The sequence below is a fragment of the Rana temporaria genome, chromosome 1 (genome assembly GCF_905171775.1).
Source record: "Rana temporaria chromosome 1, aRanTem1.1, whole genome shotgun sequence".
NCBI classification, from domain to species: Eukaryota; Metazoa; Chordata; class Amphibia; order Anura; family Ranidae; genus Rana; species Rana temporaria.
Genome location: NC_053489.1, coordinates 5,471,227 through 5,497,465, shown reverse-complemented (window position 1 = coordinate 5,497,465; position 26,239 = coordinate 5,471,227). Strand labels below are relative to the sequence as shown.

The following is a 26,239-nucleotide window of genomic DNA, read 5'->3' as shown; positions in this document are numbered from 1 at the left end:
ATTATCATTTTGTTTAATTCTTATGCCATAAGTGGAGGGAAAGGCTAATTATAGGGCCACCTCTATCGAATTTACTTACGTTATTATTTGTACACAGGCTAGATACGGAAATACTTTCTGTTCAATACCATTTAATTTTATTATTACTGTTCCCAAATGTACACTTGTCTTTAATACTGTTCAATAAAGATATATTGACAAGGAGAAATAAAGACTTGTAAAGTGTAAATTATGGACAATGAGTAATAAATCTTGTGCTTGTTTCAGGTAGAGATGATAACAATTGTGTTTAATTTCCTTTTGTTTCAATTTGTTAATCTAGTTATTTTGTTTTGTTAAATTCATATTTGGGATTCATATTCAGAATTTGTTTTATGTGTTTTATCAAATTTATTCAAATTTACAGATTTGTTTTCAATTTGAAACGCCAAATTTTAAGTTGGTCAAATCAATAATGTAATAACACACACAGGGCTAGATTCACAACCGAGATACGACGGCGTATCCCCAGATACGCCGTCGTATCTCTGAGTTGCGCCGTCGTATCTATGCGCCTGATTCTTTGAATCAGTTACGCATAGATATCCATTACATCTGACCGGCGTAAGTCTCTTACGCCGTCGGATCTTAACTGCATTTTTTTTTGACCGCTAGGTGGCGCTTCCGTTGAATTCCGTGTCAAGTATGCAAATTAGCTAGATACGCAAATTCACAAACAGACGTGAGGCCGACGCAGTAAAGTTACGACGTTTACGTTAGGCTTGTCCCGGTGTAAAGTTGCCCCTGCTATATGAGGCGCAGCCAATGTTAAGTATGGCCGTCGTTCCCGTGTTGAAATTTGAAAAAGTTACGTCGTTTGCGTAAGTCGTCCGTGAATGGGGCTGGACGTCATTTACGTTCACGTCGAAACCAATGACGTCCTTGCGGCGTACTTTGGAGCAATGCACACTGGGAAATTCAACGGACGGCACATGCGCCGTTCCGAAAAAATGTCAATCACGTCGGGTCACAATAGTTTTGCATAAAAAACGCCCCCCTGATCCAAATTTGAATTAGGCGGGCTTACGCCGGCCGATTTACGCTACGCCGCCGCAACTTACGGAGCAAGTGCTTTGAGAATACAGCACTTGCCCATGTAAGTTGTGGAGGGGAACGTAAATCAGATACGTTACGCCCGCACAATTTTACGTGGCTCTACGTGAATCTGCCCCTATGTCTTTATTTCACAAATATGTTTACAGGTCAAATTCAGATTTAAATTGATGTAATATTAATTTCTGAAATTCGAAAATTCGGGAATTAAAAATTCGTAAATCAAAAAATCTGGAATTCAGAAATTCGGAAATTTTAAAATAAGAATGATAATCTGAAAATTCAAAAACCTGACAATTTGAAAATCTGAAATAATTATATAAAGAACTAACCTAGTAATAATAACTTAACTATTACTAACTATTAAGTTATAGGTATCAAAATGTTCTTTTAAAATGTGGTTGTTAGTGAATCTAACAAAAACAAATTTATCTGAAGTTACGAATTATCCGTAATAATGAGTGCCGTATCTAAACAAATGGAAAGTAACAAATTAATAATAATAAATAATAATATAAATGTATTATTATTATTGTTATTTATGATTTTGTTTAGATACAGCATTCTTTATCTCGGCTAATTTGTAACTTTGGATAAATTTGTATTTGTTACATTCGCTAACAGCCAAATTTGAAAGGAAATTCCAATACCTGTAATTTAATAGTTATTATTAGTTAGTTAATTATTTCAAATTTATAGGTTTTTGGATTTTCGTTCTTCCTAATTTTCTAATTTTTCATTCTTATTTTTAAATTTTCGGATTTTAAATTTTCCTAATTTTTAAATTTTCTAATTCCGAATTTACAAATTTTCTACAAATTTTTACATTTACCAATTTATGGATTCTGAATGTTCAAGTTTTACAAAATTTACCAATTGTCCGAACCCCAAATTTTCAAATTTACGAATTTAAAATTTCCAAATTTTCAAATTTATGGATTTCCGAATTCTGAATTTATGAATTTTCAATTTTTTTTCAAAGCGCATTTTTTCATTAATTCTTGATTTTCTCATTTCCAAATGTACGGATTTACGATATCCACATTTTCAAATTTATGAATTTTCTCATTTTCCATGTTTCTTGATTTCCGAATTTTCTAATTTAGGAATTTTTGGAATTTTAGAATCTCCGGAAAAACAAATGAAATGAAACTACAATTTTTTTCAGCAGTGCACATGTCTAATTTCAGGGACACAGAAAATGTTATATAGTGACATGTTGGGTATTTACTGAACACAATCTCATATTTTATATTTTATTAACAATTGGGGAATGTATTTCATCTGTGTGCACTAAGATCGAATTAACTGTGTTTTTATAATATGTATTGGATAAACCGTTTTATTAAAAACATAAAGTGACATACAACTACCAACATTTTATTCTCCGGGGTCTCTGCTATCACACAATATAGAATGTTTAGGGGGGTAACTAATCTTCAGTAAAAGTGATGAAGGTGATATTGTAGAAGAAATGGCGCACATTTGTAGGATGAATGTTGTATTTCTATATTATGGAGGTGTGATGTGATTGGTCAGGAAATGGTCAGGTGGTGTGCAGTGATGACATCACAAGGAATCTCATTCTGTACTATTTTATGGAATGAAATCTCTTTTGATGTCCTAATCATTAGAGGTGAACCTTGAGTGAATTAATTCTCATAAGATGGAGATGGTGATTTCCAGAATAGGTAATACACGGTCACATGACAAAGGTCACATGACAAAGGATAACACTTTCCACTGACAAACATCACCTGATATTACAAAGTTCAATCCCATTACAACTTTATCAGACAAGACATGAAATGACATGGAGTTGGGTAAAAGGTTTTCCTAATGACACGTCAGTCTTACATTACATAGACATATTATAATAAGAAAAGATACAATTAATAATTATCTTATCATTTCATAAATTCTTCCTCATTACCTCTATGACATTCAGGAAGGGATTCCATCTACTTTATCAGAGCCGCCGATCCCTACAATCCCTCCACTAATCTCTCCCTGTGCACTTTATATCTTCCCTATCACAGATAAATCACATGTCACTATGGCCACTGTGACCTCACCCTATTATAGAGGGGGCGGGGCCATCCAAAACCTTCCTTATTGGCCTTGTAAGTCATGTGACCTGAGTTCAAAGGTCAGGAAGTGCATTATGATAATAAAGACTTCTGTCTGACAATTCCGGCACTGATGAGGATTGTGCTATTCTGGGATGTCTGATTGTTTAATTCTAATCACATTACAAATAAAATAAATGTGTTTTCCTAAAAAATCCTTCACGTCTTACAAATTCTGCCGGGGGTGTGTAGACTTATGAGCACAGCTGTAGCTCCGCCCCTGTACAGTATATACATGTAATATAGAGAGAGCTCTGTCTGTACAAGATTACATCATAGAGGATTATGGGGGGGACAAGAGGACCCTTGTAGGGGATATTCTCACTGGATTTCAGGGGTCCAGATACCCCAGGGGGCAGCAGTGAGGCCCGGTAATGTCACCCCCTCCTCTTGGAAACATTGGAAGTCGGGGCTCAGGTAAGTATTTGTCTTTTTTTCAGCAAATGATTTATTTTGAATCCTCCTTTTCAGGTGATTTGTCTTTGGGGTGAAGATTCACATGAAATGACAACAATGGAAGATTCCTGGACAATGTACATCAGTGAAGACTCTTTGGGGAATCATGTAACCGGGGGATTTACAGGCAGGAATTGTGGGCAGAACATTGTCACCCCCATAATTCAAAGTGTCCAAACAAGGACTTTATATCAGTGTCACCAGATACTATTTCCATGGAGACTTGTGATTACATAAAAATAATCTTTGCAGGTAATGTTATGATGGTAAAGTTTATATGAGATGGAAGTGGTCGGGTTCCATCAACATGACTGAGATCTTTGGATTGCAGTGCTGGGGAACATTTTCTTATGTGTCCTGCCGGTGTGCTTAGATCTTTACACCCAATAAAAATTGTAAGGACCGATATCTGTCTTCAACTACTGACTGATAGGGAACTCCTCAATGGTCATCACATTAAGGTATTTTCCCTCACATGACATGTACAGCAAGGGGCAGCCTAGAACCTCAGCCACATACTGGTCACCTCCATCCAATGGTACGTTGTTCACCCTCTCTAATACAAAGATATGATGACAGGAAAGTATTTTAGTTGTAGCCTCGCCTTCCCTGCCATGGTTTGCTTGATCAGGACAAGAACAGCTTTGCAGGGAAACAGCAAAAATAATGTAAAAAATAAAATGAATAAATAAATAAAAATAAATGTTAAAAATACATGACAAAACAATGATGGTTGGTGGGAAATGACTGGGTCTGGACCGACGTTTGACTCTCACTAATATCAAAGGTGACGTTTCTGCCTTTTGCGGGGTCTCTGGTGAAGATGGGGGGGGGGGGTACTTAGACTCGGTTCCTCAGTCCTTTTTGTGGCTCCCATCCTCTCCAATGTATAGATAGCACAGAGGGGCCACTATTCACTTCATCCATTTGAATCTGGTTCTCTCTGGCCTTCAGAAATGGTCTTTGTAACCCATTAGAGATGCCCCTCTCTCTACTCTCACCTTGTGATATTCCTTGTAGTCATCACCTCTGCCAGGCAACACATCAATATTTGTATTACATTGCTTCCCTTTCTTCTGACTCTTGTTCCAGGAGAGGAGATTTTGATGTTTGCATTTCTTTTCAGGTATATTGATTATTATTTGATGATGATAGGACTTCTCTTTTATGCTGAACTGATTTTTTTGCAACAAGACTTCTCTATAGAAAAGTGTGATTTTGTTTCCTGTGTGACTGACTGCATTTGTCTATGTGGATCCGAGTTCCGGATGATTTTTTATATACAACAAGCGCTCTATGACCAACTTATCCATTGAAGAGGTCAGACTTATAAGGGGAGTGGATGACGGATTGGGGGGATTCCTGAAGGGATTGAAGAACATAAAGGATCTCCTTCCATGTCACTGAGGAGGAGATTTATTACACTTAGTATTGGGGGAATTGATCTTCACATGTTGTACATCATTAAAGGGAATTTCATCATTTTTCACATTCTTTGGTACTTTTATTGTGGGATGAGATTGTGTATGTTATATCATTGGAGATCTATTTATTCATCTTACACTGTTTGGCACTATATTATTCACACATTTAATATTTATTATTGTTTGTGTAAGAGTGATTATATTTATTTGAGGAATATTGATGAATAATATACTGTATAATGTTTTGGGGGTTTATTTACATATATATATATATATATATATATATATATATATATATATATATATATATATATATATATATATATAATTTTAATTTTTTATTTTTTTATGCAGTGCTGTGTATAATTGTAATACTTATAGGAAATGATTGGGGCCCTTATGGGTAAGAACATTCATTTCAAAACACATGTTTAGGCCCCATACACACGATAGAATCCATCCGCAGATAAATCCCAGCAAATGGGTTTCTGCGGATAGATTCTATGGTGTGTACACGCCAGCGGATCTGTTTCCGCGGAGAAATCTCCTCTGGGATGGATTCCAGCAGATCGGATATTTGCTGACATGCACAACAAATCCATCTGCTGGAATCCATTCCAACGGATGGATCCGCTCGTCTGTACAGACTTACCGGATCCATCCGTCCAAAGGGATTCCCCGCACGCGTCGTAATGATTTGACGCATGCGTGGAATTCCTTATATGACAGCGTCGCGCCGTCGCCGCGTCATAATCGCGGCGACGGCGCGACACGTCATCGCCAGAGGATTTCCGCGCGGATTTCAATGCGATGGTGTGTACACTCCATCGCATCGAAATCTGCGGAAATCTTTGAGAGGATTTATCCGTGGAAACGGTCCGCTGGACCGTATCCGCGGATAAATTCTCTCGAGTGTATGGGGCCTTAATGTCTTCTTCAGAATAAATCCTATGATTGATCAATGAGCACCTGGAACCTGTTTTTAGCTTTGGAGGTTTTCATCTCAGGATCTGGCAAAGTGTGGGGTTGGAGTGTTGTCTCCGCAGCATTGTATGGGGAAGCCAAATACTTCCTTGTGGTAGAAGTTTACAAAGAAATATATACAAAGAAATATATACAAGGATATTTTTTTGTTTATTAGGTCCGAGAAAGTTAATATCCTTTCAAATGTACTCAACTTATCTCTTAACATGTGAATTGCTGAGGACATGATGTCATCAACTTTAACTAATATTAAATATAATTTTTGAATACACCAATAAAATGCATTTATTAATATATCCGGATACATCTACATACAATATAATAAAGTGACCCTGACACTAAAAATACATCACAATCAGCTGATAAAAGAACATGTTTAATATTTATCTTCGGGGAAGGTGGTGAGTGAAATCTTCCCTCTCTTGAAGAGTGATGGTGTCTCTGGTATCTGACACTTTAGGATGATTTGGATACTTTGTCCTCCTCTGGTCACTGTGGTTCCTCCTCACTGAGTGATTATATTGTTCTGTAATGATGTAACAGCTGGTAGGAGGAACCACTACACCCCGCAGGGGACAAGGTTTCCAACCAACCCAAAGTGTTTGATCCCAGTGGTGTCCAGAGCAGACATTAAACTCACCATCCATCAGAGAGGTAAGTATTAAATGTTCATATATAACAATGTTCATTCTCAATACTAAAATTACATAGCAAAATACTAAAATTAACAATAATAGAGATAATGTTATGACTACTGGTAACCCAGTGTTCAAACATATTAGTGGATTGCTGTTTTTGTATTCTGGTCAGGTCTGAACAGAATTATGTAACATTTTGGGAAAAATATACAGCCAAGAAGTCCAGAACTTGAGGCCATTATAGCAAAAACCTCCACAGCCACCATGTATTTCCCTCGGGTGCTCAGATAGGCCGGGATCATGGCAATCCAGACACTGCAGAACACCAGCATGCTGAAGGTGATGTACTTGGCCTCATTAAAACTGTCCGGTAATGTCCTGGCTACAAAAGCGATAATGAAGCTCACAGCTGCCAGAAGTCCCATATATCCCAGGACAGAGTAGAAGCCGATAACTGAACCCTCATTACACTGAATGATGATCTTCCCCTGATAAGAGTGAATGTCCCAATCCTGGAAGGGGGGAGAAATAGACAACCAAGTGATACAGATTATGAGTTGAACCAATGAGAAGATACAAATGATAGAATTGGACAATTTGGCTCCCATCCATTTCCTCCAGGGGCTCCCAGGTTTGGTGGATTTAAAAGCAATACACACCATGATACTTTTGGCAAGTAGAGAAGAGACGGCAACTGAGAAGATGACACCAAAAGAGGTGACACGCAGCATGCAGGTCACATCTACTGGATGGCCGAGGAACAAGAAGACACAGAGGAAGCTCAGCATGATGGAGACCAGGAGAAGATAGCTCAGGTCCCGGTTATTGGCTTTAACAATGGGGGTGTCCTGGTAATGTATAAATATCACCAATATTAAACCAGTCAGAAGACAACAGAGGATGGAGACAGCTGAAAATACTCCAACAATGGGATCATCAGTGTAGGAGAGAAATTCCACCACTCTTGGAACACACCGATCCTTCTTCTCATTTGGCCATTCTTCATCAGGACATTTCATGCAGTTTTCACTGTCTGCAGGAAGAACAATACAAACATAATGAGCATCGGGTCAGAGCTTCTGAGGAAATGAATTGTCTTGTGTTGTCTCACAACTAGCAATAGGATTTCCCTTAGTGCATTGGGGGAGATTTAAGCCTAACACTGATTTTTTTTTCCATTCAACCCCCTCGGTTTAACAAATAAAAACTGGAGAGCTACAAAATAATGTTAGTACAGTGATCTCCCCCACTGAGCTTTGGTGTTCTGACAGGGGGATGGCCCCCTGCCACAACACTCCGGTCAGCACTCTCATCTATTGATTGAGAGCGCTGATCGGGGGGTAGATCGGCAGCCAGCTTATGTTGGGTTGGCTGCCTTACATATTGGACAAATGTCACCCGATATTCAGCCCGTGTGTACTAGACTTAAAGGGAAAAATACTTAATTATAGTAATCTATCACACAGTTTTAGAAAAAATATACTAGGGATAAGTTTGAGGTTCGGGTCGAACATAAGTTTGATTCGAACATCGGGTGTTCACCCGTTAGCCGAAAAAAGAACATTATGGGGACTCTAGTGCCGTGGAACGCCCCATAATGCACTGAGAGATCGCAGTGCATTGCTGTATGATGATTAGCCAAAGCATGCGCCATGACCTGCATGCTTTGGCCAATCCCAGTGCCCTCTGCTAAGAGAGCCATAATCATGGCTCAGGGGGACTAAGTCCACGCCCCACACTATGTAATGCTGCCTGCACGGTGGCCCTGTGTAGTGTGTTGTTGGTGTGAACGGAGAGAGTGTGATTTAGATTAAGCGGTAGGTTATTTCAGTTAGCTGCAGTGTATTTCATATACAGTACGTATATACAGCCAGTCTAATATATATATATATATATATATATATATATATATATACTCTGCATCCAGTGTAGCCTATATCTGACTGCAGTGCATTCCTGGTGTACTTTTTCTACTACTTTTCTGGTGGTGTACACAATACAGTGCAGCTGTAGTGCACTTTTCTGGTGGTGTACACAGTATCTAATACAGTGTAGTGTGGTGTTGCAAAACAACATTTTTCATCATGTCTGGAAGGCCACCAAGGAGAGGCAGACACTCACAGGCCACTAAAAGAGGGCAAGCAGGCTCTGTGTCTACAGTCAACAGTGCTGGTTGTGGATATGGTACATCCTCTGCACGTGGCCATGGGGCACACTTGTCCTATTTTTCTGCTGCTGGCTGTGTTATTGAGCCACAACTTGCAGAAGAGTTTGTGGAGTGGATAACAAAGCCGTCCTCACCCTCCTCATCCTCTGTCACCCAGTCTCAGAGTAGTTTGCCTTCCAATGCAGCTGCCAAAGCGGCCTATTCCACCGGCTCCTTGTCCACAGTCACTACTTCTGTTGCCCCACCATCAGGCACGGAGGAGTCCCCAAACTATTCGACCGCAGTGTCGGTACATGTTGCTGGAGGATGCACAGCAATTTGAAGGACCTGAAACTGGCAGTCATGTTCCCCCAGTTGCAGCATACTGCCAAGTTTGCTCCAGTGATGAGCAGGGAGGGGGTGATAAGGTCACTGACTCTACTTGGGTGTCTGATAGAAGAGAGGAGAAGGAGGAGGCACATCTCCAACAAGGCAGGATGCCCTCCAGGGGGCAGCCATCCTATTGCATCACACTGCAGAGCTAAGCAGGTACAGGGTGCTGCTGACTCCCCGCTGATTTTGAAAAGTTATTTGGTGTGGGCTTTTTTGAGATGTGTGCAGCAGATCGCACCATAGCTGTTTGCAAGCTATGTCTTAAGCAGATCAAGCGTGGCCAAAACAGCAGCCTTTTGGGCACCACATGCTTGACCAGACATATGACGACCTCCCATGCAGTCCATTGGCAACAGCACTTGAAAGACCCACATCAAAGAACAAGTCGGACTTCTCCTTGCTCCTCATCTGGGATCTCCAACCCCACCATACGTCCAGTCATCTCAGAAACCTGCACTGAGAGCAATGAAGATATAGCAATAGGTGTCCCAAGTACTTGCGGCCAATCTTCTAGTGGTACACCACCATCTGATTTTAGCAGGCAAATTTCCCTACCCCAGTTGCTAAATCGTCAAAAGAAATTTGGTCCCAGCCATCCACATGCTTAGCGTCTGAATGCTAGCTTGGCCAAATTGCTAGCACTGCAACTGCTGCCTTTTCAGCTGGTAGACTCTGCCCTATTTTGTGAATTTGTGAATCAGTGGCAGGTTCCCAAACGCCATTTCTTTTCACGAAAGTCCATTCCGGCTATGTACCGGCATGTGGAAGGCCATGTCTTGGCCTCGTTGGACAGGGCGAGCAGCAGGCATGGACAGGGACATTACCTTTCTTTCATGGTGCACTGGGTAACTCTGCTAGCAGGACAGGACAGGACAGGGTTCAGTATTGTTGGAGCTTGTTTATGGCTGGTAGACTCTGTCCCGATCGTGAAGCGCCGCCCGCCAGCCTGAATCCCGGAAGTGATGACATCATTACATCACAGAACCTCCACGATCACCGTCCCAGCCGCCAGCCAGCGCTGTACACATTCAGTGCAGACAGAACTGCTACAGGACCCAGATCTCCACCATCAGCCCGTGATGTACACACTTCACCAGGACTAAAGCGGATGAAACACATTTAACCCTTGACATGTCTAATTATCTCTACTCTATATGTGAGTGTTTTTAATCCCTTCATATTAAAGATGTTTTAAATATGCTGCACTTAGAGGGTGCCACTCTCTTTCTTCTTGTTTGTTCTTAGAGCCTCTTCTAGCTTTTTGGACTGGCAGCCATCTACTAACTCAGCAACTTTCCTTTACACCTCCTTACATGATATATATATCATATATGGACTCATAGTGATTTTAACTCCCTTCCTGCCCATCCACTTTCCACTTATATATTTTATTGTTCTTTTTAGACAGCTATATCCAGAGTGCTATATAAAACAAGTGAAAATATTTGCGCTGTAAAAATAATATACACAATGGGTTTAAATATGCATGCATATACAAGCATGCACACATATATGCATATAGTGAATGGAAAAATCAAACGTGAAAGTGACAATCAAATAATAAGTGACAATGTTGAACAGTGTTCAACACTGTCACTTATTATTTGATTGTCACTTGATGCATATATGTGCGCATGCTTGTATATGCATGCATATTTAAACCCATTGTGTATATTATTTTTACAGCGCAAATATTTTCACTTGTTTTATATATCACTCTTTGTCTCATTGAGGTAGACCTCTCTTATATTTGCAGCAGTATCCCAGCCAGTTTTCACTTTCCCTTGCTTCCCCCACCCTAGACAGCGCAGGAGTTCACTTTACTTATATCCAGAGTGCGCCATATCAACCCAATGTTTTTTGTAGGAATGATGCTCTGTTGCACCTGGTAATCTCAAACCATGCAGATCTTATTACTAATGTTCAGATAAAGGAACACCTGGTTATCATAACATGATTTCATTGGATGTTCGCTGTAAGCAAAAACCACATACGGGAAAGATAAAAACACTTAATTTTAAGAAAGCACATTTTCCAAGGATGAGGGCTGCTCTCCAGGTCTTAGACTGGGAGAGAATATTGGCATCGATAAACACAGAAAATAAATGGGAATTCTTCAAAAAGACCGTTTATGAACTCACTGCAAAGTATATTCCCGTGGGCAATAAGTTTAAAAGGCTAAAAATAAAATCTATGTGGCTCACGGCCAAAGTTAAAAAAACTATAAATAATAAGAAAAGAGCTTTTTAAAAAAATATAAAAATGAAGGAACACTAGTGTCATTTAAATGTTACAAAAAATATAACAGAATATGTAAAAAGGAAATCAAGGATGCAAAAACTCAAAACGAATGACAGATTGCAAAAGATAGTAGGACAAACGCCCAAAAATTATTAAAATATATTAATAGTAAAAATGTCAGGTCTGAGCACGTAGGCCCTTTACAAAATAATTTAGAGTGGGTGATTGGGGACAAAGAGAAGGCTAATGTATTAAATGCTTTCTTCAGCTCTGTGTATAGAAAGGAGCATGGGGGAGCTCATGTCCATAATGGGGGTGGTAGTGACACAACCCCAAATTATCCACAATGGCTCAAAAGTGATATGGTCCAGAAATATTTAGACAGAATAAAGGTGGATAAAGCACCTGGGCCTACTGGCATCCACCCACGGATCCTAAAAGAATTGAGCTCTGTAATTCCAAAGCCATTGTATCTAATTATAAGGGACTCATTAATGACGGGAATAGTACCACTGTGTTGGCACAGGGCCAATGTGGTTCCCATATCTAAAAAGGGAACAAAGTTTTTACCAAGAAACTATAGACCTGTTAGTTTAACTTCTATAGTTGGGAAGATACTGGAGAGATAAATAAAAGACACATAGATGAGTTCTTGCTGGAAGAAAAACTATTTAAAGTGGAAGTAAACCCTCCTATCGTTTTCAGCAAAGGAAGCGGCCATCTTGACCTCCGTTTAATCTCCAACTGCGATAATGCTGTACATGTGACCTGTTATGAAACCAGCCATTGGATGGTTTGGCAGTTTGGTTGAGAGCACAAACAAATGTGACAGCTAGCATTTCCGGCATGCCGGGAATGTTAACTGTTTTTGTAACTATGAAATTGAAGGGTTTACTTCCACTTTAAGCAACAGACAACATGGATCCATGAAAGACAGAAGTTGTCAGACAAACCTGATGTCTTTTTATGGAGAAGTAAGTAAAACCTTGGACAGAGGGGTGGCAGTAGACGTGGTATACTTGGACAGAGGGGTGGCGGTGGACGTGGTATACTTGGACAGAAGGGTGGCGGTGGACGTGGTATACTTGGACAGAAGGGTGGCAGTGGACGTGGTATACTTGGACAGAGGGGTGGCAGTGGATGTGGTATACTTGGACAGAGGGGTGGCGGTGGATGTGGTTTACTTGGACAGAGGGGTAGCGGTGGACGCGGTATACTGGGACAGAGGGGTGGCGGTGGACGTGGTATACTTGGACAGAGGGGTGGCGGTGGACGTGGTATACTTGGACAGAAGGGTGGCAGTGGACGTGGTATACTTGGACAGAGGGGTGGCAGTGGATGTGGTACACTTGGACAGAGGGGTGGCAGTGAACGTGGTATAATTCGACAGAGGGGTGGCTGTGGACGTGGTATACTTGGATTTTGCAAAATCGTTGAATACAGATCCGCACACACGGCTCATGTGTAAGGTAAAGTCTACAGGCTTGGAAATATCAGTTTGTAAATGGATAGAAAACTTGCTAAAAGACAGAATTCAGAGAGTCGTGGTTAATGATTCTTACTCTGAATGGTCGAAGGTTATCAGTGGTGTACTCCAAGGTTCAGTGCTGGGACCCTTACTTTTTAATATCTTTATAAATGATATCGGGTCTGAGATCAAAAGTAACATTTCTGTCTTTGCAGATGACACCAAGCTACGCAGGGGAATAACGTCCTTACAGGATGTCTCCAATTTACAAGCCGACCTCAGTGCTCTGTCTGATTGGGCGACTATGTGGCAGATGAGGTTTAATGTTGATAAATGTAAAGTTCTGCACTTGGGGGCTAAGAATATGCATCATACATACTAGGAGGAGTACAACTGGGGGGATCCGTAGTGGAGAAGGATCTGGGGGGATCTGTAGTGGAGAAGGATCTGGGGGTTTTGGTAGATCATAAGCTCAATAATAACATGCAATGCCAAGCTGCGGTTTCAAAGGCGAGCAAAGTCCTTTCTTGTATAAGAGAGGGATGGACTCCAGAGAGAGAGACATCATCCGTACAAATCATTAGTAAGACCTCATCTGGAATATGCAGTTCAGTTTTGGGCCCCAGTTCTCAAATTTAGGGAGATGTTCGGCCTGCAAAGTGTAAAGTGTGTAAAGAATCACTTTAAAGGACTTTAAATGTTTTCATTTTCTAATTCAATATCAGAATTTATTCTTAAAGGGACACTAAAGGTTCAGGGTTTAAAAAAACAAACACACATATCATACCTACCTCCACTGTGCAGTTCATTTTTCACAGAGTGGCCCTGATTGTCCTCTTCTGGGGTCCCACAGAGGCTCTTGCGGCTCCTCCCCGAAAGAGCTAACCCCCTCTGAGAAGCTCTCTCCTGAGGGGGTCTCCTTGCGGGCATGCTCATGTGTGATACAGTCGGCGGCCATAGTCTCCCCCCCGGAGTGCCGTGTCATTGATTAAATTGACAGCATCAGGAGCCAATGGCTGCGCTGCTATCAATCATCCAATGAAGAGCAGACAAGGTCTGGGGGAAAGCAACACAGGATCGCGACAACAGAGATTCGGTGCTCAGGTAAGTAAACCGGGGGCTCGGGGGGGCGGTGACTGCAAGGTGTTGTTTCACCTTAATGTATAGGATGCTTTAAGAGGAAAATACAGCAAAGCTTTACAACCCCTTTAAATGAAACATAAAGCTTACCAGATTGGTTTGATATTTCTCCTTCTGAACACGGCGCACAATTATAACAACATGGGTGATATCCTTCTCTTACAGATTTTCTGAACCCCGGAAGACATTCCTCGGAGCATTGACCTCTTGGGACCTGAGATAATATAGAGCTATATGATCTATTCAAGAGTAAAAGTACAGATATAATAGTGTAGGGAAGCCGAGCTTCTGATGTTTACAATGATGCAGCATGTACAGTACACCTTGGTGGAAACACGTGGAACATTCCAGAAGGTGGCCCTTCATTAGTCTGGATACCACAGAATATGTTCTGATCCAGAAGACAGAAATAGACATCTAGGAGTACTAGCAGAATGCTTTCATTAGAAAGGTTACAACAATAAAACTATCAGTACAGTATAAACTCTGCTTTAAAAATCCAAAGTGAAAATTCTTAGAAGGATAGAGAGGGCAATCTGTCACAAAGACCTTACACAACGATTACTGAGAGGGGGTGGGGAAACCCCAGCTGCCATGGTGCACGTTGGCACCAATGACAAAGTCAGAAGGAGATGGAGTGTCCTAAATAGCTATTTTAGGGACTTAGGAGCTAAATTGAGGAAAAGGACTTCCAAGGTAGTATTCTCAGAATTACTACCGGTACTTCGAGCCACACCAGAAAGGCAGAGGGAGATTAGGGAAGCAAACACGTGGCTGAGGAGCTGGTGTAGAAAGGAGGGGTTTGGGTTCCTGGGGAATTGGGCTGACTTCTCCATGCCAATGGACCTTACTTTGTACGGTAAATGTCTATGGGGAACTGTATCAAATGTTTTTGCAAAATCCAGATATACCACGTCTACGGGCCTTCCTTTTTCTAGATGGCAGCTCACCTCCTCATAGACGGTAAATAGATTGGCTTGGCAAGAACGATTCTTTATGAATCCATGCTGATTACTAATAATGATACTGTTGTCATTACTAAAATCTTGTATATAGTCCCTTTTAATCCCCTCCTAGAGCTTGCATTCAATTGATGTTAGGCTAACTGGTCTGTAATTCCCAGGGATGTATTTTGGCTCTTTTTTAAAATATTGCCGCGACATTGACTTTTCTCCAATCAGCTAATACCATTCCAGTCAGTAGACTATTCATAAAAATAGGAACATTGGTTTGGCAATTACTTGACTGAGTTCCTTAAGGACCCTCGGATGCAAGCCATCGGGTCCTGGTGACTTAGTAATATTACATTTTTCAAGACTATTTCTAATTCTGTCCTCTGTTAGCCATGAGGGGGCTTCCTGTGATGTGTCATGAGGATAAACATTGCAGTTTTGGTTACTGAAGTCCCCCTGTGAAGACTGAGGAGAAGAATAAATTTGCCATCTCTCCATCCTTAGTAACCAAATTCCCTTCATTATTCTTTATGGGACCAATATTATCTGACCTCCCTTTCTTATTATTTATATACTTAAATAATTTATTGGGATTTTTTTTACTCTCCTCCGCTATGTGCCTTTCATGTTCTATCTTAGCCACCCCGATTGCACCCTTACATTTCATGTTGCATTCTTTGTAAAGTTGGAATGCTGATGATGATCCCTCAGCCTTGTATTTTTTGAAGGCTTTCTCCTTTGCTTTTATATGCATTCTTACGTTGGAGTAAAATTGTTCGCTGTTCGCCGAACAGGCAATGTTCGACTCGAAGCTCATCCCTACTGGTGACCCCACAATAGGGAGAAAACTTCTCCGCGAAAGGGAATTTAATAACACACACGGCCATTCACTAAAATTAGAAGAAAAATGGTTTAACCTTAAACTGCGTAGAGCAGGGATATGCAATTTGCCGACCTCCAGCTGTTGCAGAACTACAAGTCCCATGAGGCATAGCAAGACTCTGACAGCCACAAGCATGACACCCAGAGGCAGAGGCATGATGGGACTTGTAGTTTTGCAACAGCTGGAGGTCCGCTAATTGCATATCCCTGGCGTAGGTTTTTTTTACTGCTAAAGTGGTAAGGGTGTAGAGTTTTCTTCCACAGGGCATGGTTTAAGCGGGGGAGGAGCATCGATAATTTCAAAAAGCTATTAGATAATCACCTAAATGACCACAACATACAGGGATATACAATGTAATACTGACATAAAATCACACACATGAACTTGTGTCTTTTTTCAACCTCACCTACTATGTAACTCTATTTTAGAGTCACTCATAGAGAAATCCAGGGAGCTCCTTTTTTTATGAATATACAGTAACTGCAAATTTCTGATCGGGAGAATTACTACTCTCTTTTTTTTCTTCTTTTTACAGTCAGATGAATTCAGAAGGTCTGGATAAAATCTGGCAATGGATAATACTGGTGATCATTCCATTCCAAAGTCTTTTATCTTCTTCTGTGCACAGGAGTCGGGGTCCTTCTATGAGTGTCTATGTCCCGGTCTGTGTGATGAGGAGGGGGGGTAATAGTAGTCAGTCACATTCAGCTGGACTTGTTCTGTAATGTAGAAGATGTTTTGTAGTTCATCCACTTCTTCAGGTATAATGAGTGATGGGAACATATCCCGGCATTTATATCCACACATCTAGACCTGACACCTTCATCTAATCACCATGGAATGAGTCAGGGAAGATGTTGGCCGTCTATGAACAGGATGGGGGGAGGGGGTTAGGTTTTGTCTGGAGATGGGTTTAGGGACAAAACTAGAATGTTTCTTGTATAAGTTGTGGATCAGCTTCCCCAGTGTAACTCACCTTGTCTCCTTTCCATGATATTCGCTCTGGTTCTAGTGTAAGTTGCTGACCCTCTGAAAGGGACCCATCAAAGTGACCCACACGCATCCCCTCAGTGAGATTTCTATCTTTAATTCTTGTAATCCAATTTATAATGTCCATTGGGCTGGGCAGTTCTCCTTTATCATTAAAAATCATGACCTTGCCATTCTGATCCTTGTACTGGACTTCTTTTACATAGCAGGACAGCTAAAACAATGACAGAAATGTATATAGAAGGTTTAGTATTTTTTTTGACTATAGATTGTTTATTTAGTTATATCCCAATTAGGGATGAGCTTTGAGTTCGACTCGAACATTGCCTGTTCACCGAATAGCGAACAATTTGGGGTGTTCGTGGCAAATAGGGATGAGTCGAACACCCCCCTGTTCGGTTCGCACCAGAACCTGTGAACACACCAAATGTTTGTGTGAACTTTAGAACTCCGTTAAAGTCTATGGGACTCGAACATTTGAAATCTAAAGTGCTAATTTTAAAAGCTAATATGCAAGTTATTGTCCTAAAAAGTGTTTGGGGACTAGGGATGAGCCGAACACACGCGTTCGGTTCGCACCAGAACTTTTGAACAGACCGACCGTTCGCGCAAACATTTAGAACCCCATTGAAGTCTATGGGACTTGAACGTTCAAATTCAAAAGTGCTCATTTTAAAGCCCAATATGCAAGTTATTGTTGGAAAACATCTTTGAGAACCCGGGTCTTGCCCCAGGGAACATGTATCAATGGAAAAAAAGTTGTAAAAACTGTAGTTTTTTCTTGAGCAGCGATTTTAATGATGCTTAAAGTGAAAAAAAGTGAAAAAAAAAAAAAAAATGTTTCCTTTAAATATGGTACCTGCTGGGTGTCTATAGTAGTGGCATGTGTTTAGAAATGTCCCTGTACAACATGAGATTACTCTCAGAAAAAAGTAATTTAATACTGCTTGCGGCTTTAATGTAATGTTTGGTCCCTGCAATATGGATAAAAATCATTGAAAAAAATAGCATGAGTTTCCCCACCACCACTCCCCCCAGGTCATTACAAGACCCAGTGCCGATCCTGACCTCCCTGGGGCCCTAAGCAAAATTACATGGCACATTAAAAATGAGAAGCGGGGGGGGGGGTGTTCTGCTGTCGGAAATGACTCAGCCAGCTAGTTTAGAAGCGGGGTTAGGGGGCGAAAATGACTTCTCACCAGGCGGGGCCTATAGTAATTTAGGGGGCCCTAAGCGGCTTGCATAGTGAGCCTATAGCAAGGATTGGCCCTGACAAGACCGTTTGGCCCTATATACTTTTAACAGCAGTATACAGGCATTGCAAACAAGATAAGGACTGTAGGTTTCTTAAGTAGAATCAGAACCATGTCATACTTTGCTCCTGCATATTGCACAATTTTCTAAAGAGACCCTCAACAAACTACATGACACTTGTGCCTGATGAGGCCACTGCTGTTCCAGTGGTGGCCCGTGAGACTGTCCATACAGGCTTGGCCCCCCAAAATGCACGTGCTGTGTGGCAACAATATGTCGATTATTTTAGGGGTGGGGGGGCCATTACAATGCCAGATCTTGGCTCAATAAATTATTTTTTTGGGAATGAAACATTCTAGAGAAAAGGGGGGTTGCCATCCGGGGCCTCCTTTTCCATAACAAATTATGTGAAGAACTCCTGTTCTCTGAAGGCCTCCATTATTTCTGCAAGTCAAAATTTAGCAAAAAAAAATAATGTCAGTCAAGCCTTAGCTTCCTCCCCATATCTAACCCACAAACTCATCCAGTCCATCATAAAGTCCAAAAATCAAGTTTCGTATCATCGTATTACACGATCGTTTTTCCGACGTTTTCTACCGACTGTGAACGACGTTCTCATTCACGCAATATCCCTTTATACACTGCGCATGTGAGAAGCTCCGCACGTGTCCATGCCCATGACGATCGTTCTAGTGATTGACACGCCCCTTTTTCATCGGTCAATGCAAGAGTCTGAAGAAATGATGGAGGAGAGACAGCAAGCTGCAACCAGGCAGGAGAGAGGCCAGGCACACACCAGGAGGAGAAGGAGGTACAAAGCCACCAACATGAGCTTCGACGAGATGGTAGAGATGGTGGCTGTTCTTAAAAAGGAGGACTACGACGGCAAAAAAGGGCCTTACAAGAACCCCAATAAACTCAAGGCCCAGATCATGTAGAAGGTAAGGAGGACTCTCCATGCAAAATTCGGGGTGCAGAGGTCCAGGGAGCAGTTGCGCAAGAGATGGTCTGATTTGAAACTACGAGAGTCGGAGCAGCTGGAGAGAATTCGAAGAGTCCTCAGAAGACGTAAGGAATTTTCATGTGTACTCTGAATATTTGTTTTTATTATTTTGCGTCATGTGCTTTTTCTTTCAGGTTGTGTATATATACAGTTCAAGAATAGAAGTTTCAAGGTTCATGTTTGTGGGCATAATAATTGGTTGTTCATTCTATTTAAGATCTTTTTATGTGAGACCAATTTTTTATTTAATGTAGATGTGTTATTAACTAGATTTAAATAATCAAACTTAAGTCAATATACAGTAAAAGGAGAGTATGCTCAGCACAGCAGTTGATTACACATATGGACTCAGTAGCACAATGGTTGGCATGGCAGATCCGCCCTATAGGCTCACTATGCAAGCCGCTTAGGGCCCCGCAAAGCTGCAAAGGGCCCCCCAAATAACTAGAGGCCCCGCCTAGTAAGAAGTCATTTTCGCCCCCTCACCCTGCTTCTCAACTCACTGACTACATGGGAGAAGAGGCAAGAAGTCAGCACCCCTTGCTTCTCAATTTAATGTAAGATGTCATTTCCGACAGCACAACACCCCCTCCCCCCACTTCTCAACTTTCTTTAATGTGACATGTCACTGTCGTCAGCGCCCCCCGCTTCTCATTTTTAATGTGCCATGTCATTTTGCTTCGGGCCCCAGGGAGGTCAGGATCGGCACTGAGTGTTGGTCACAAGAACAACCTAGTTAGCGTGTCACATAGAGGTGATGCAGTGTATACTTGTTGTTTTTCCATGTAGGAAACTTGGCCAAAGATAGAGAAATGCAGCAGCTTTTGGTAATGGATAAAATCCTGTGTTAAGCTTAGAAGGATTGTAAAAACAGACAATTGTACCACACTTTTTAAAAAGAATGATTGATATTCCTCTTTCAGGCCTCCAATCTTTTTGATTTTTACAATCTTATAGGCCGCAATCAAGCTGCAGAAGTGGAGCCGACCAACCCCACACAGTGCCAAGCCTCACCCTCGCCGGATGTACAGGAAGTGCAAAATGCCACCACATCAGGTCAGTGTCATACAGCACAGCTTCAGGTAATACATGTAGGCCTGCATAATTTTAATACATGTTTTTTCCCAAATTTCAGGTGTACGAGCTGTTGGTGGCGGCTTAGACACCTACAGTGCCAAGGTGCTAATTGGGGAGATAATGTCCTGCAGGGCACAAATAGAGGACACAAACCTCGCCCTCGAGAAGATCATAAAGAACAACAGAAAGGTGGACCAAAACCTGAAGAATCTTATTGATGTTCTGGGGAGGGTTTAAAAAAATAAAAATAAAATAGATGTAGACAAGTATTTAAAAGCAAAAATATAGTTCTTTAACCACTTAAGCCCCGGACCAATATGCTGCTAAATGCCCAGAGGCGTTTTTACAATTCGGCACTGCGTCGCTTTAACAGACAATTGCACGGTCGTGCGACGTGGCTCCCAAACAAAATTGGCGTCCTTTTCTTCCCACAAATAGAGCTTTCTTTTGATGGTATTCGATTGCCTCTGCAATTTTTATTTTTTGCGCTATAAACAAAAATAGAGCGACATTTTTGAAAAAAAAACAATGTTTTTTAATTTTTGTTAGAAGAAAAATTGAATAAACAAAATTTTAGTCAAACATTTAGGCCAAAATGTATTCAGCCACAGGTCTTTAGTAAAAAAAAATCGCAATAAAAAAAAATTAGCTTCCTAGCGGCAACAGTGACACTAATACAGCAATCAGAAAAATGATCGCTTAGTGACACTGGCAATAGGGAGTGAAAGGGTTAACTCGGGCGGTGATCAAGGGGTTAACATTTTATTAGGGGGGGTACGGGGCTACCCTGGACCTAACACTAACTGACTGTCACACTAACTGTCACACTGACACTAAATGCAGTGATCAGTACATATATGATCACTGCATTCAGTGACACTGTGACAGGGGGGTGGGGGTGATCGGAAGGGGTTAATTGTGCCTATGTGAACTGGTGTCAGTGTAGTGTTAGGTGCGACTTACTGTGACTCTTCTCTCATCTCGGTGGTTTGAAAATACCGCCGAGATGAGAGCTGCATCACTTCCTCTGCCTATGTTTACATTTTACAGGCAGAGGAAATGACATGGCGGCGGCTCACAGGATTGGCTGGGAGCTATCACGAGGGGGCGGACAGAAAAGAACAGCCGTCCCCTCGAGTCGGATCGCTCCCGGAGGTAAGCCGCCCGCCGTACGCAGCGGAGGGGGTCTCGATCGGACCCGCTAGAAGGCAGGGACGTATATATACGCCCATCTGCCTGTACGTGCCATTCTGTGGACGTATATAGGCATGCGGTGGGCGTTAAGCGGTTAAATTTTTTTTTTTTTTATTAAGATATTAAAAAAAAAAATGACACATTTTAAGTGTGAACAATAAATATTTTTGGATACTCAATAATGTCTGGCTTCTTATTATATCAATGCTGCCTAAAAGAACAAATCTAGATTTGTGGTGTTTACATTGACAATGATGAGTATTTAGTAAAGGAAAATAAACATGACTCTATGCAAAAAAATAAAAGCCCATAATCCCAATCGCATTCTGCGATCCACCAATCAAAATCTTCTTCAGATACCGAAAGCCAACTACAAAACCAAAGATTCGCGGTCCAAGGTCCCAGACTATGGAACGCTTTACCAACCAGCATTCGGTTGGAGGAGAACCACTTAGCCTTCAGGAAAAAGATCAAAACTCATCTCTTTTGATATCAAAAGAGTCAGGTACATCAAGCGCCCAGAGGCGATTAAGTTTGCATGTGTCGCGCTATATAAGTTTCTCATTCATTCATTCATTCGTTCATTCATTCATTCATGATAACGTAGGAGAAAGCTAGAATGAACTCAAATTAGAAAATAATCAAACAAAGAAAATTACTAGAACAGGGGCAGAAAAATTGGGCCTTAGGCACTGGTGGCGGTGTCACAATACTGCAACCCCTCACAGATACTGTAATTGGAGCGCAGCAAAGAGCCACATGCAAAGTATTGCATTAAAAATTGTTATTAGATGCCTCTGTTCAACAGGGGCAGAAACATTGGGCCTTAGGCACAACACAACACTGCAACCCCTCAGATACTGTAATTGGAGCGCAGCAAAGAGCCACATGCAAAGTATTGCATTAAAAATTGTTATTAGATGCCCCTGTTAAACAGGGGCAGAAACATTGGGCCAGATTCACAAAGCAGATGCGCCGACTTAACTCGAGATACGCGGCGTAATTGAAATTTACGCGGCGCGTATATTTGCGCCTGATCCTCAAAACGAGATACGCCTTAAAATCAGGTTTTTCCATCCAACCTGAAATAATTACACCGGCGCTTTTCTGTGCGCAAATTACGCTAGACACGCCGCTGTTTTGATAGGCAAAGATGCAAATGAGGGAGATAGGGCGATCCACAAAATTAAGTGTGTGCGGCGTAGATTACGCCCTGTGCGCTTCTGTTAGTTTCAATGTGTAAATTTACACATTATAAAAGGTGCCCTAATTTTACACATGCCGTGTAAAGGTCAGCTAAAGCAACACCATTAAGGAAGAGCTGAGCACACACACTTGCTGGACTACAATCTGTATGCCAACATGCCAGGGGCATCCATGCACATAGCTAGACTAGTGAGTTCAGTGACCGAGGGTACCCCCTCTTTTGAGGGAACAGCAGTCAGGAGACACCTCGCAGAATGCATCTTTGCACAGTAAACACACACATTAATTATGTCACAATGAGAATGCATGAATGCACACCACTGTGGTCCCTAGCACAGACATATCACATGCACATCTAATTGGATTAGATCCAAATACCCCCCCCATTGGTACTTGGGAGCAGTAACGCCACGCCACGGCTCCAATTCTGTTACTGTGCATTCATACACCATTCAGGGACCTGGGATCACTTCTCCCTGGTCCTGGGGATCCCTTCTCCACCAAAACTGAGGGTGACACCCTTATTTAATCAGGAATGCCACCCCCCACATTCACACATCATTCACACACATAAACCAAATCATAAGTACAGTATAATAAACAAAATCATAAAATTATAAAAAAAAATCAAAAAAAAAATCAAAAGTACCCCTGCAAATTAATTTCGGCGGCGATTGCTCCGTCTGGGCTGCCCACGGGCGCGGACACGGGCACGGCCACGGCCAACTGGAGGATTTTCATGGGGGGGTGTTAGCAGGGGAGGGAGTATCTTCATGGGGTGGTGGGTGAGCAGGGGAAGGAGGAGCCTCCCCTGGTGTCTGTCCTCCTGCTGGCCTGCCCTCCAAGGCCACTGCTATCCTTGTCAGACAGTTTGTGAGGGCAGCAGTATTGGCCTGGCCAGCCCGGGTATTGTCCTGGACAGCCCGGGTATTGTCCTGCACAGCCTGGGTCAGGGCAGTCACCTCCTGGGCCACGCCTGTTGTGGCGGTCTGCAGCTCACACAAACATGTGATGACCGCCAATGAGTTTGTGGCCACATCACCGAGTGACTCCTTCATTACACCCAGGTTGTGCTCCATCTGGGTCAGCGTGTATTTTATCTGACCCAGAGTGCGGGACTGCCGGGCATTGTCCTTCTGCAGACTGGCCGGCAGACGCTCGGCCACCCCCCTGGTCTCCTGGGTTGCCATCCTGCCTGCCCCTGAGGCTTGTGGCCTGGGAGGAGGGGGGAGAGTGACCCTTGTGGGTTGCGGTCTGTTGGGGGAGGAGTGGGAGGGGCTACCCCTGATGGTGGCCTGACTGCTGCCAGCCTCTGGGGTAGGCTCTGGGGTAGCCTCAAGGGTAGCCTCAAGTGTAGCCTCAAGGGTATCCTCAAAGGTCATCATATCAGAGGCCAAAAGGACTTCCCGGCCAATCTGCAGATCTTCTTCTTCCACCCCCTCATCCTCCTCCCCCTCAACCTCCTCATGAGGGGAGGTTTGGCCACTCCCCTCCCCTGGGGACTCCTCAGCAGCCTCTTGTCCTTGGGGTGGTGCAGCAGCCTGGCCTGATGGGCCAGCAACCTCCTGGCCTGATGGGCCTGCAATCTTATGGTCATCTGTGGAGGACACAAAACAATCACAGGTTTGAGGATCCACACACTTGGCACATCTTCCCTCCCCCCACCCACACATGCTAATCACCAGATAGAAAAAACAAAAACTTACCTGGCCCCACAGGAACACCTGTCTGATATCCATGCAGGCCCACCACCTGCTCTGGCTGGAAACACCGGGCCACTGCCCATTCCTCCTTACTCAGACGGATGGGGCAGGCTGGGCCTCCTCCAGTGCCCGTGGTATGGCCATTGATCTTTGCCACCTTATTACAGACCACGCTCTTTAGATCGTTGATCTTCTTTTGGATGCCAGCGGGGGTCCTCGTCTCCCCCCCCGCCGCATTTATCTGATCCGTAATCTTTTTTAGAATCTTCTTCCTTTGGGCCGGGGAGGTGTTCCGGCTCTTAGGCTCATGTTAATAGCGCCCATATAGGACGATGGACCTAGCAAGGATTTGCTTCCCAACCTGATTAAAATTGAGCTTCCTGCGCTTGGGGGCCATCACAAACACCACTCAGCAACAAGAAACTCACAGGACAAACAGACAAAAATACACACACAACAAACAAACAAAAAAACTCACAGAAGAAACACACAAAAAGCAAAACACACAAGCAGACAGCTACTACAAATTCAAAAACAAACACGCAAAAAACAAACACAAAATACAATCAGAAAAAAACAAACACAAAATACAATCAGAAAAAAAAAATACACTAAAAAAAAAACAGAAAATACACTTAGCAGAAACAAACACCAACTACAATCTAATACTCCTCCAAAACTTCTCTATCACACACAACTCACCAACAAACACCGACAAACATTCAGAGCAGAAGCAACTTGCTCTAGGAAGGGAACACAAGGAAATACTTTTGCAAGGGAAGTGTGTTTGACTGGGGCTATTTATACACAGGGCGATCCTCAAACTAAGTATGCTTGGCCTTTTTCCTATCTCACTGATTGCGCCGAGCAAAGTTCTGCACATGCCCAGTGAGAAGCAGATTCGTGCGCGCATGCGCAGTACGGCCGGCCCTTCATTTGCATGGGGTCACGGCTCATTACAATGAAGCACGCCCACTTCCTTCCCACTTGCAATAACCACGCCTTACGCCTCGGAATTTAAGTTCAGCAAGCGCAATTTTGTGCGCAAATGCGCTGTGGATACGTCACTTACGACACCAACTTAGGGCGCCGTAACTTAAATGACATAAGTTTTGAGTAACTTAATTTGCGGCGCTGGCTGTGGATCTGGCCCATTGAGCCTTAGGCACAACACAGCACTGCAACCCCTCAGATACTGTAATTGGAGCGCAGCAAAGAGCCACATGCAAAGTATTGCATTTTAAAATGTTATTAGACGCCCCTGTTAAACAGGGGCAGAAAAATTGGGCCTTAGGCACTGGTGGCGGAGCCCAGAAACAAACAATTTCTTACTAGCTATCAGCAAGATCAGTGAGGAGGAAAAGGATATTCAGTCAGCAGCATAACAGGACAGTCACTCAGCATCTGAAGAACGGGGAGAGCCGTATGTAAACACGGCTTCCCCGTGCTTCACTGTGGCGGTGTATCGATCGAGTGATCCCTTTTATAGGGAGACTCGATCGATGATGTCAGTCCTACAGCCACACCCCCCTACAGTTGTAAACACACACTAGGTGAACCCTAACTCCTACAGCGCCCCCTGTGGTTAACTCCCAAACTGCAACTGTCATTTCCACAATAAACAATGCAATTTAAATGCATTTTTTTTGCTGTGAAAATGACAATGGTCCCAAACATGTGTCAAAATTGTCCGAAGTGTCTGCCATAATGTCGCAGTCACGAAAAAAATCACTGATCGCCGCCATTAGTAGTAAAAAATAAATAAATAATAAAACTATCCCCTATTTTGTAAACGCTATACATTTTGCGCAAACCAATCGCTAAACGCTTCTTGCGATTTTTTTTACCAAAAATAGGTAGAAGAA

General features: G+C 42.4%; 1 protein-coding gene across 2 annotated transcripts in view; it reads right to left on the bottom strand.

The window, feature by feature from the left end:
* Nucleotides 1-6,023: 6,023 nt before the first annotated feature.
* Nucleotides 6,024-26,239, bottom strand: part of LOC120922844 (NACHT, LRR and PYD domains-containing protein 12-like) — a 233,827-nt gene continuing 213,611 nt past the window's right edge. For both annotated transcript variants that reach the window (XM_040334845.1, XM_040334901.1), the window contains 2 exons: nt 14,202-14,325; nt 6,024-7,756 (listed from right to left, as the gene is read on the bottom strand). In XM_040334845.1, the coding sequence (XP_040190779.1) occupies nt 6,864-7,756; nt 14,202-14,325 (1,017 nt within the window). In that variant the 3' untranslated portion in view covers nt 6,024-6,863. The remainder of the gene's footprint in view (nt 7,757-14,201; nt 14,326-26,239) is intronic.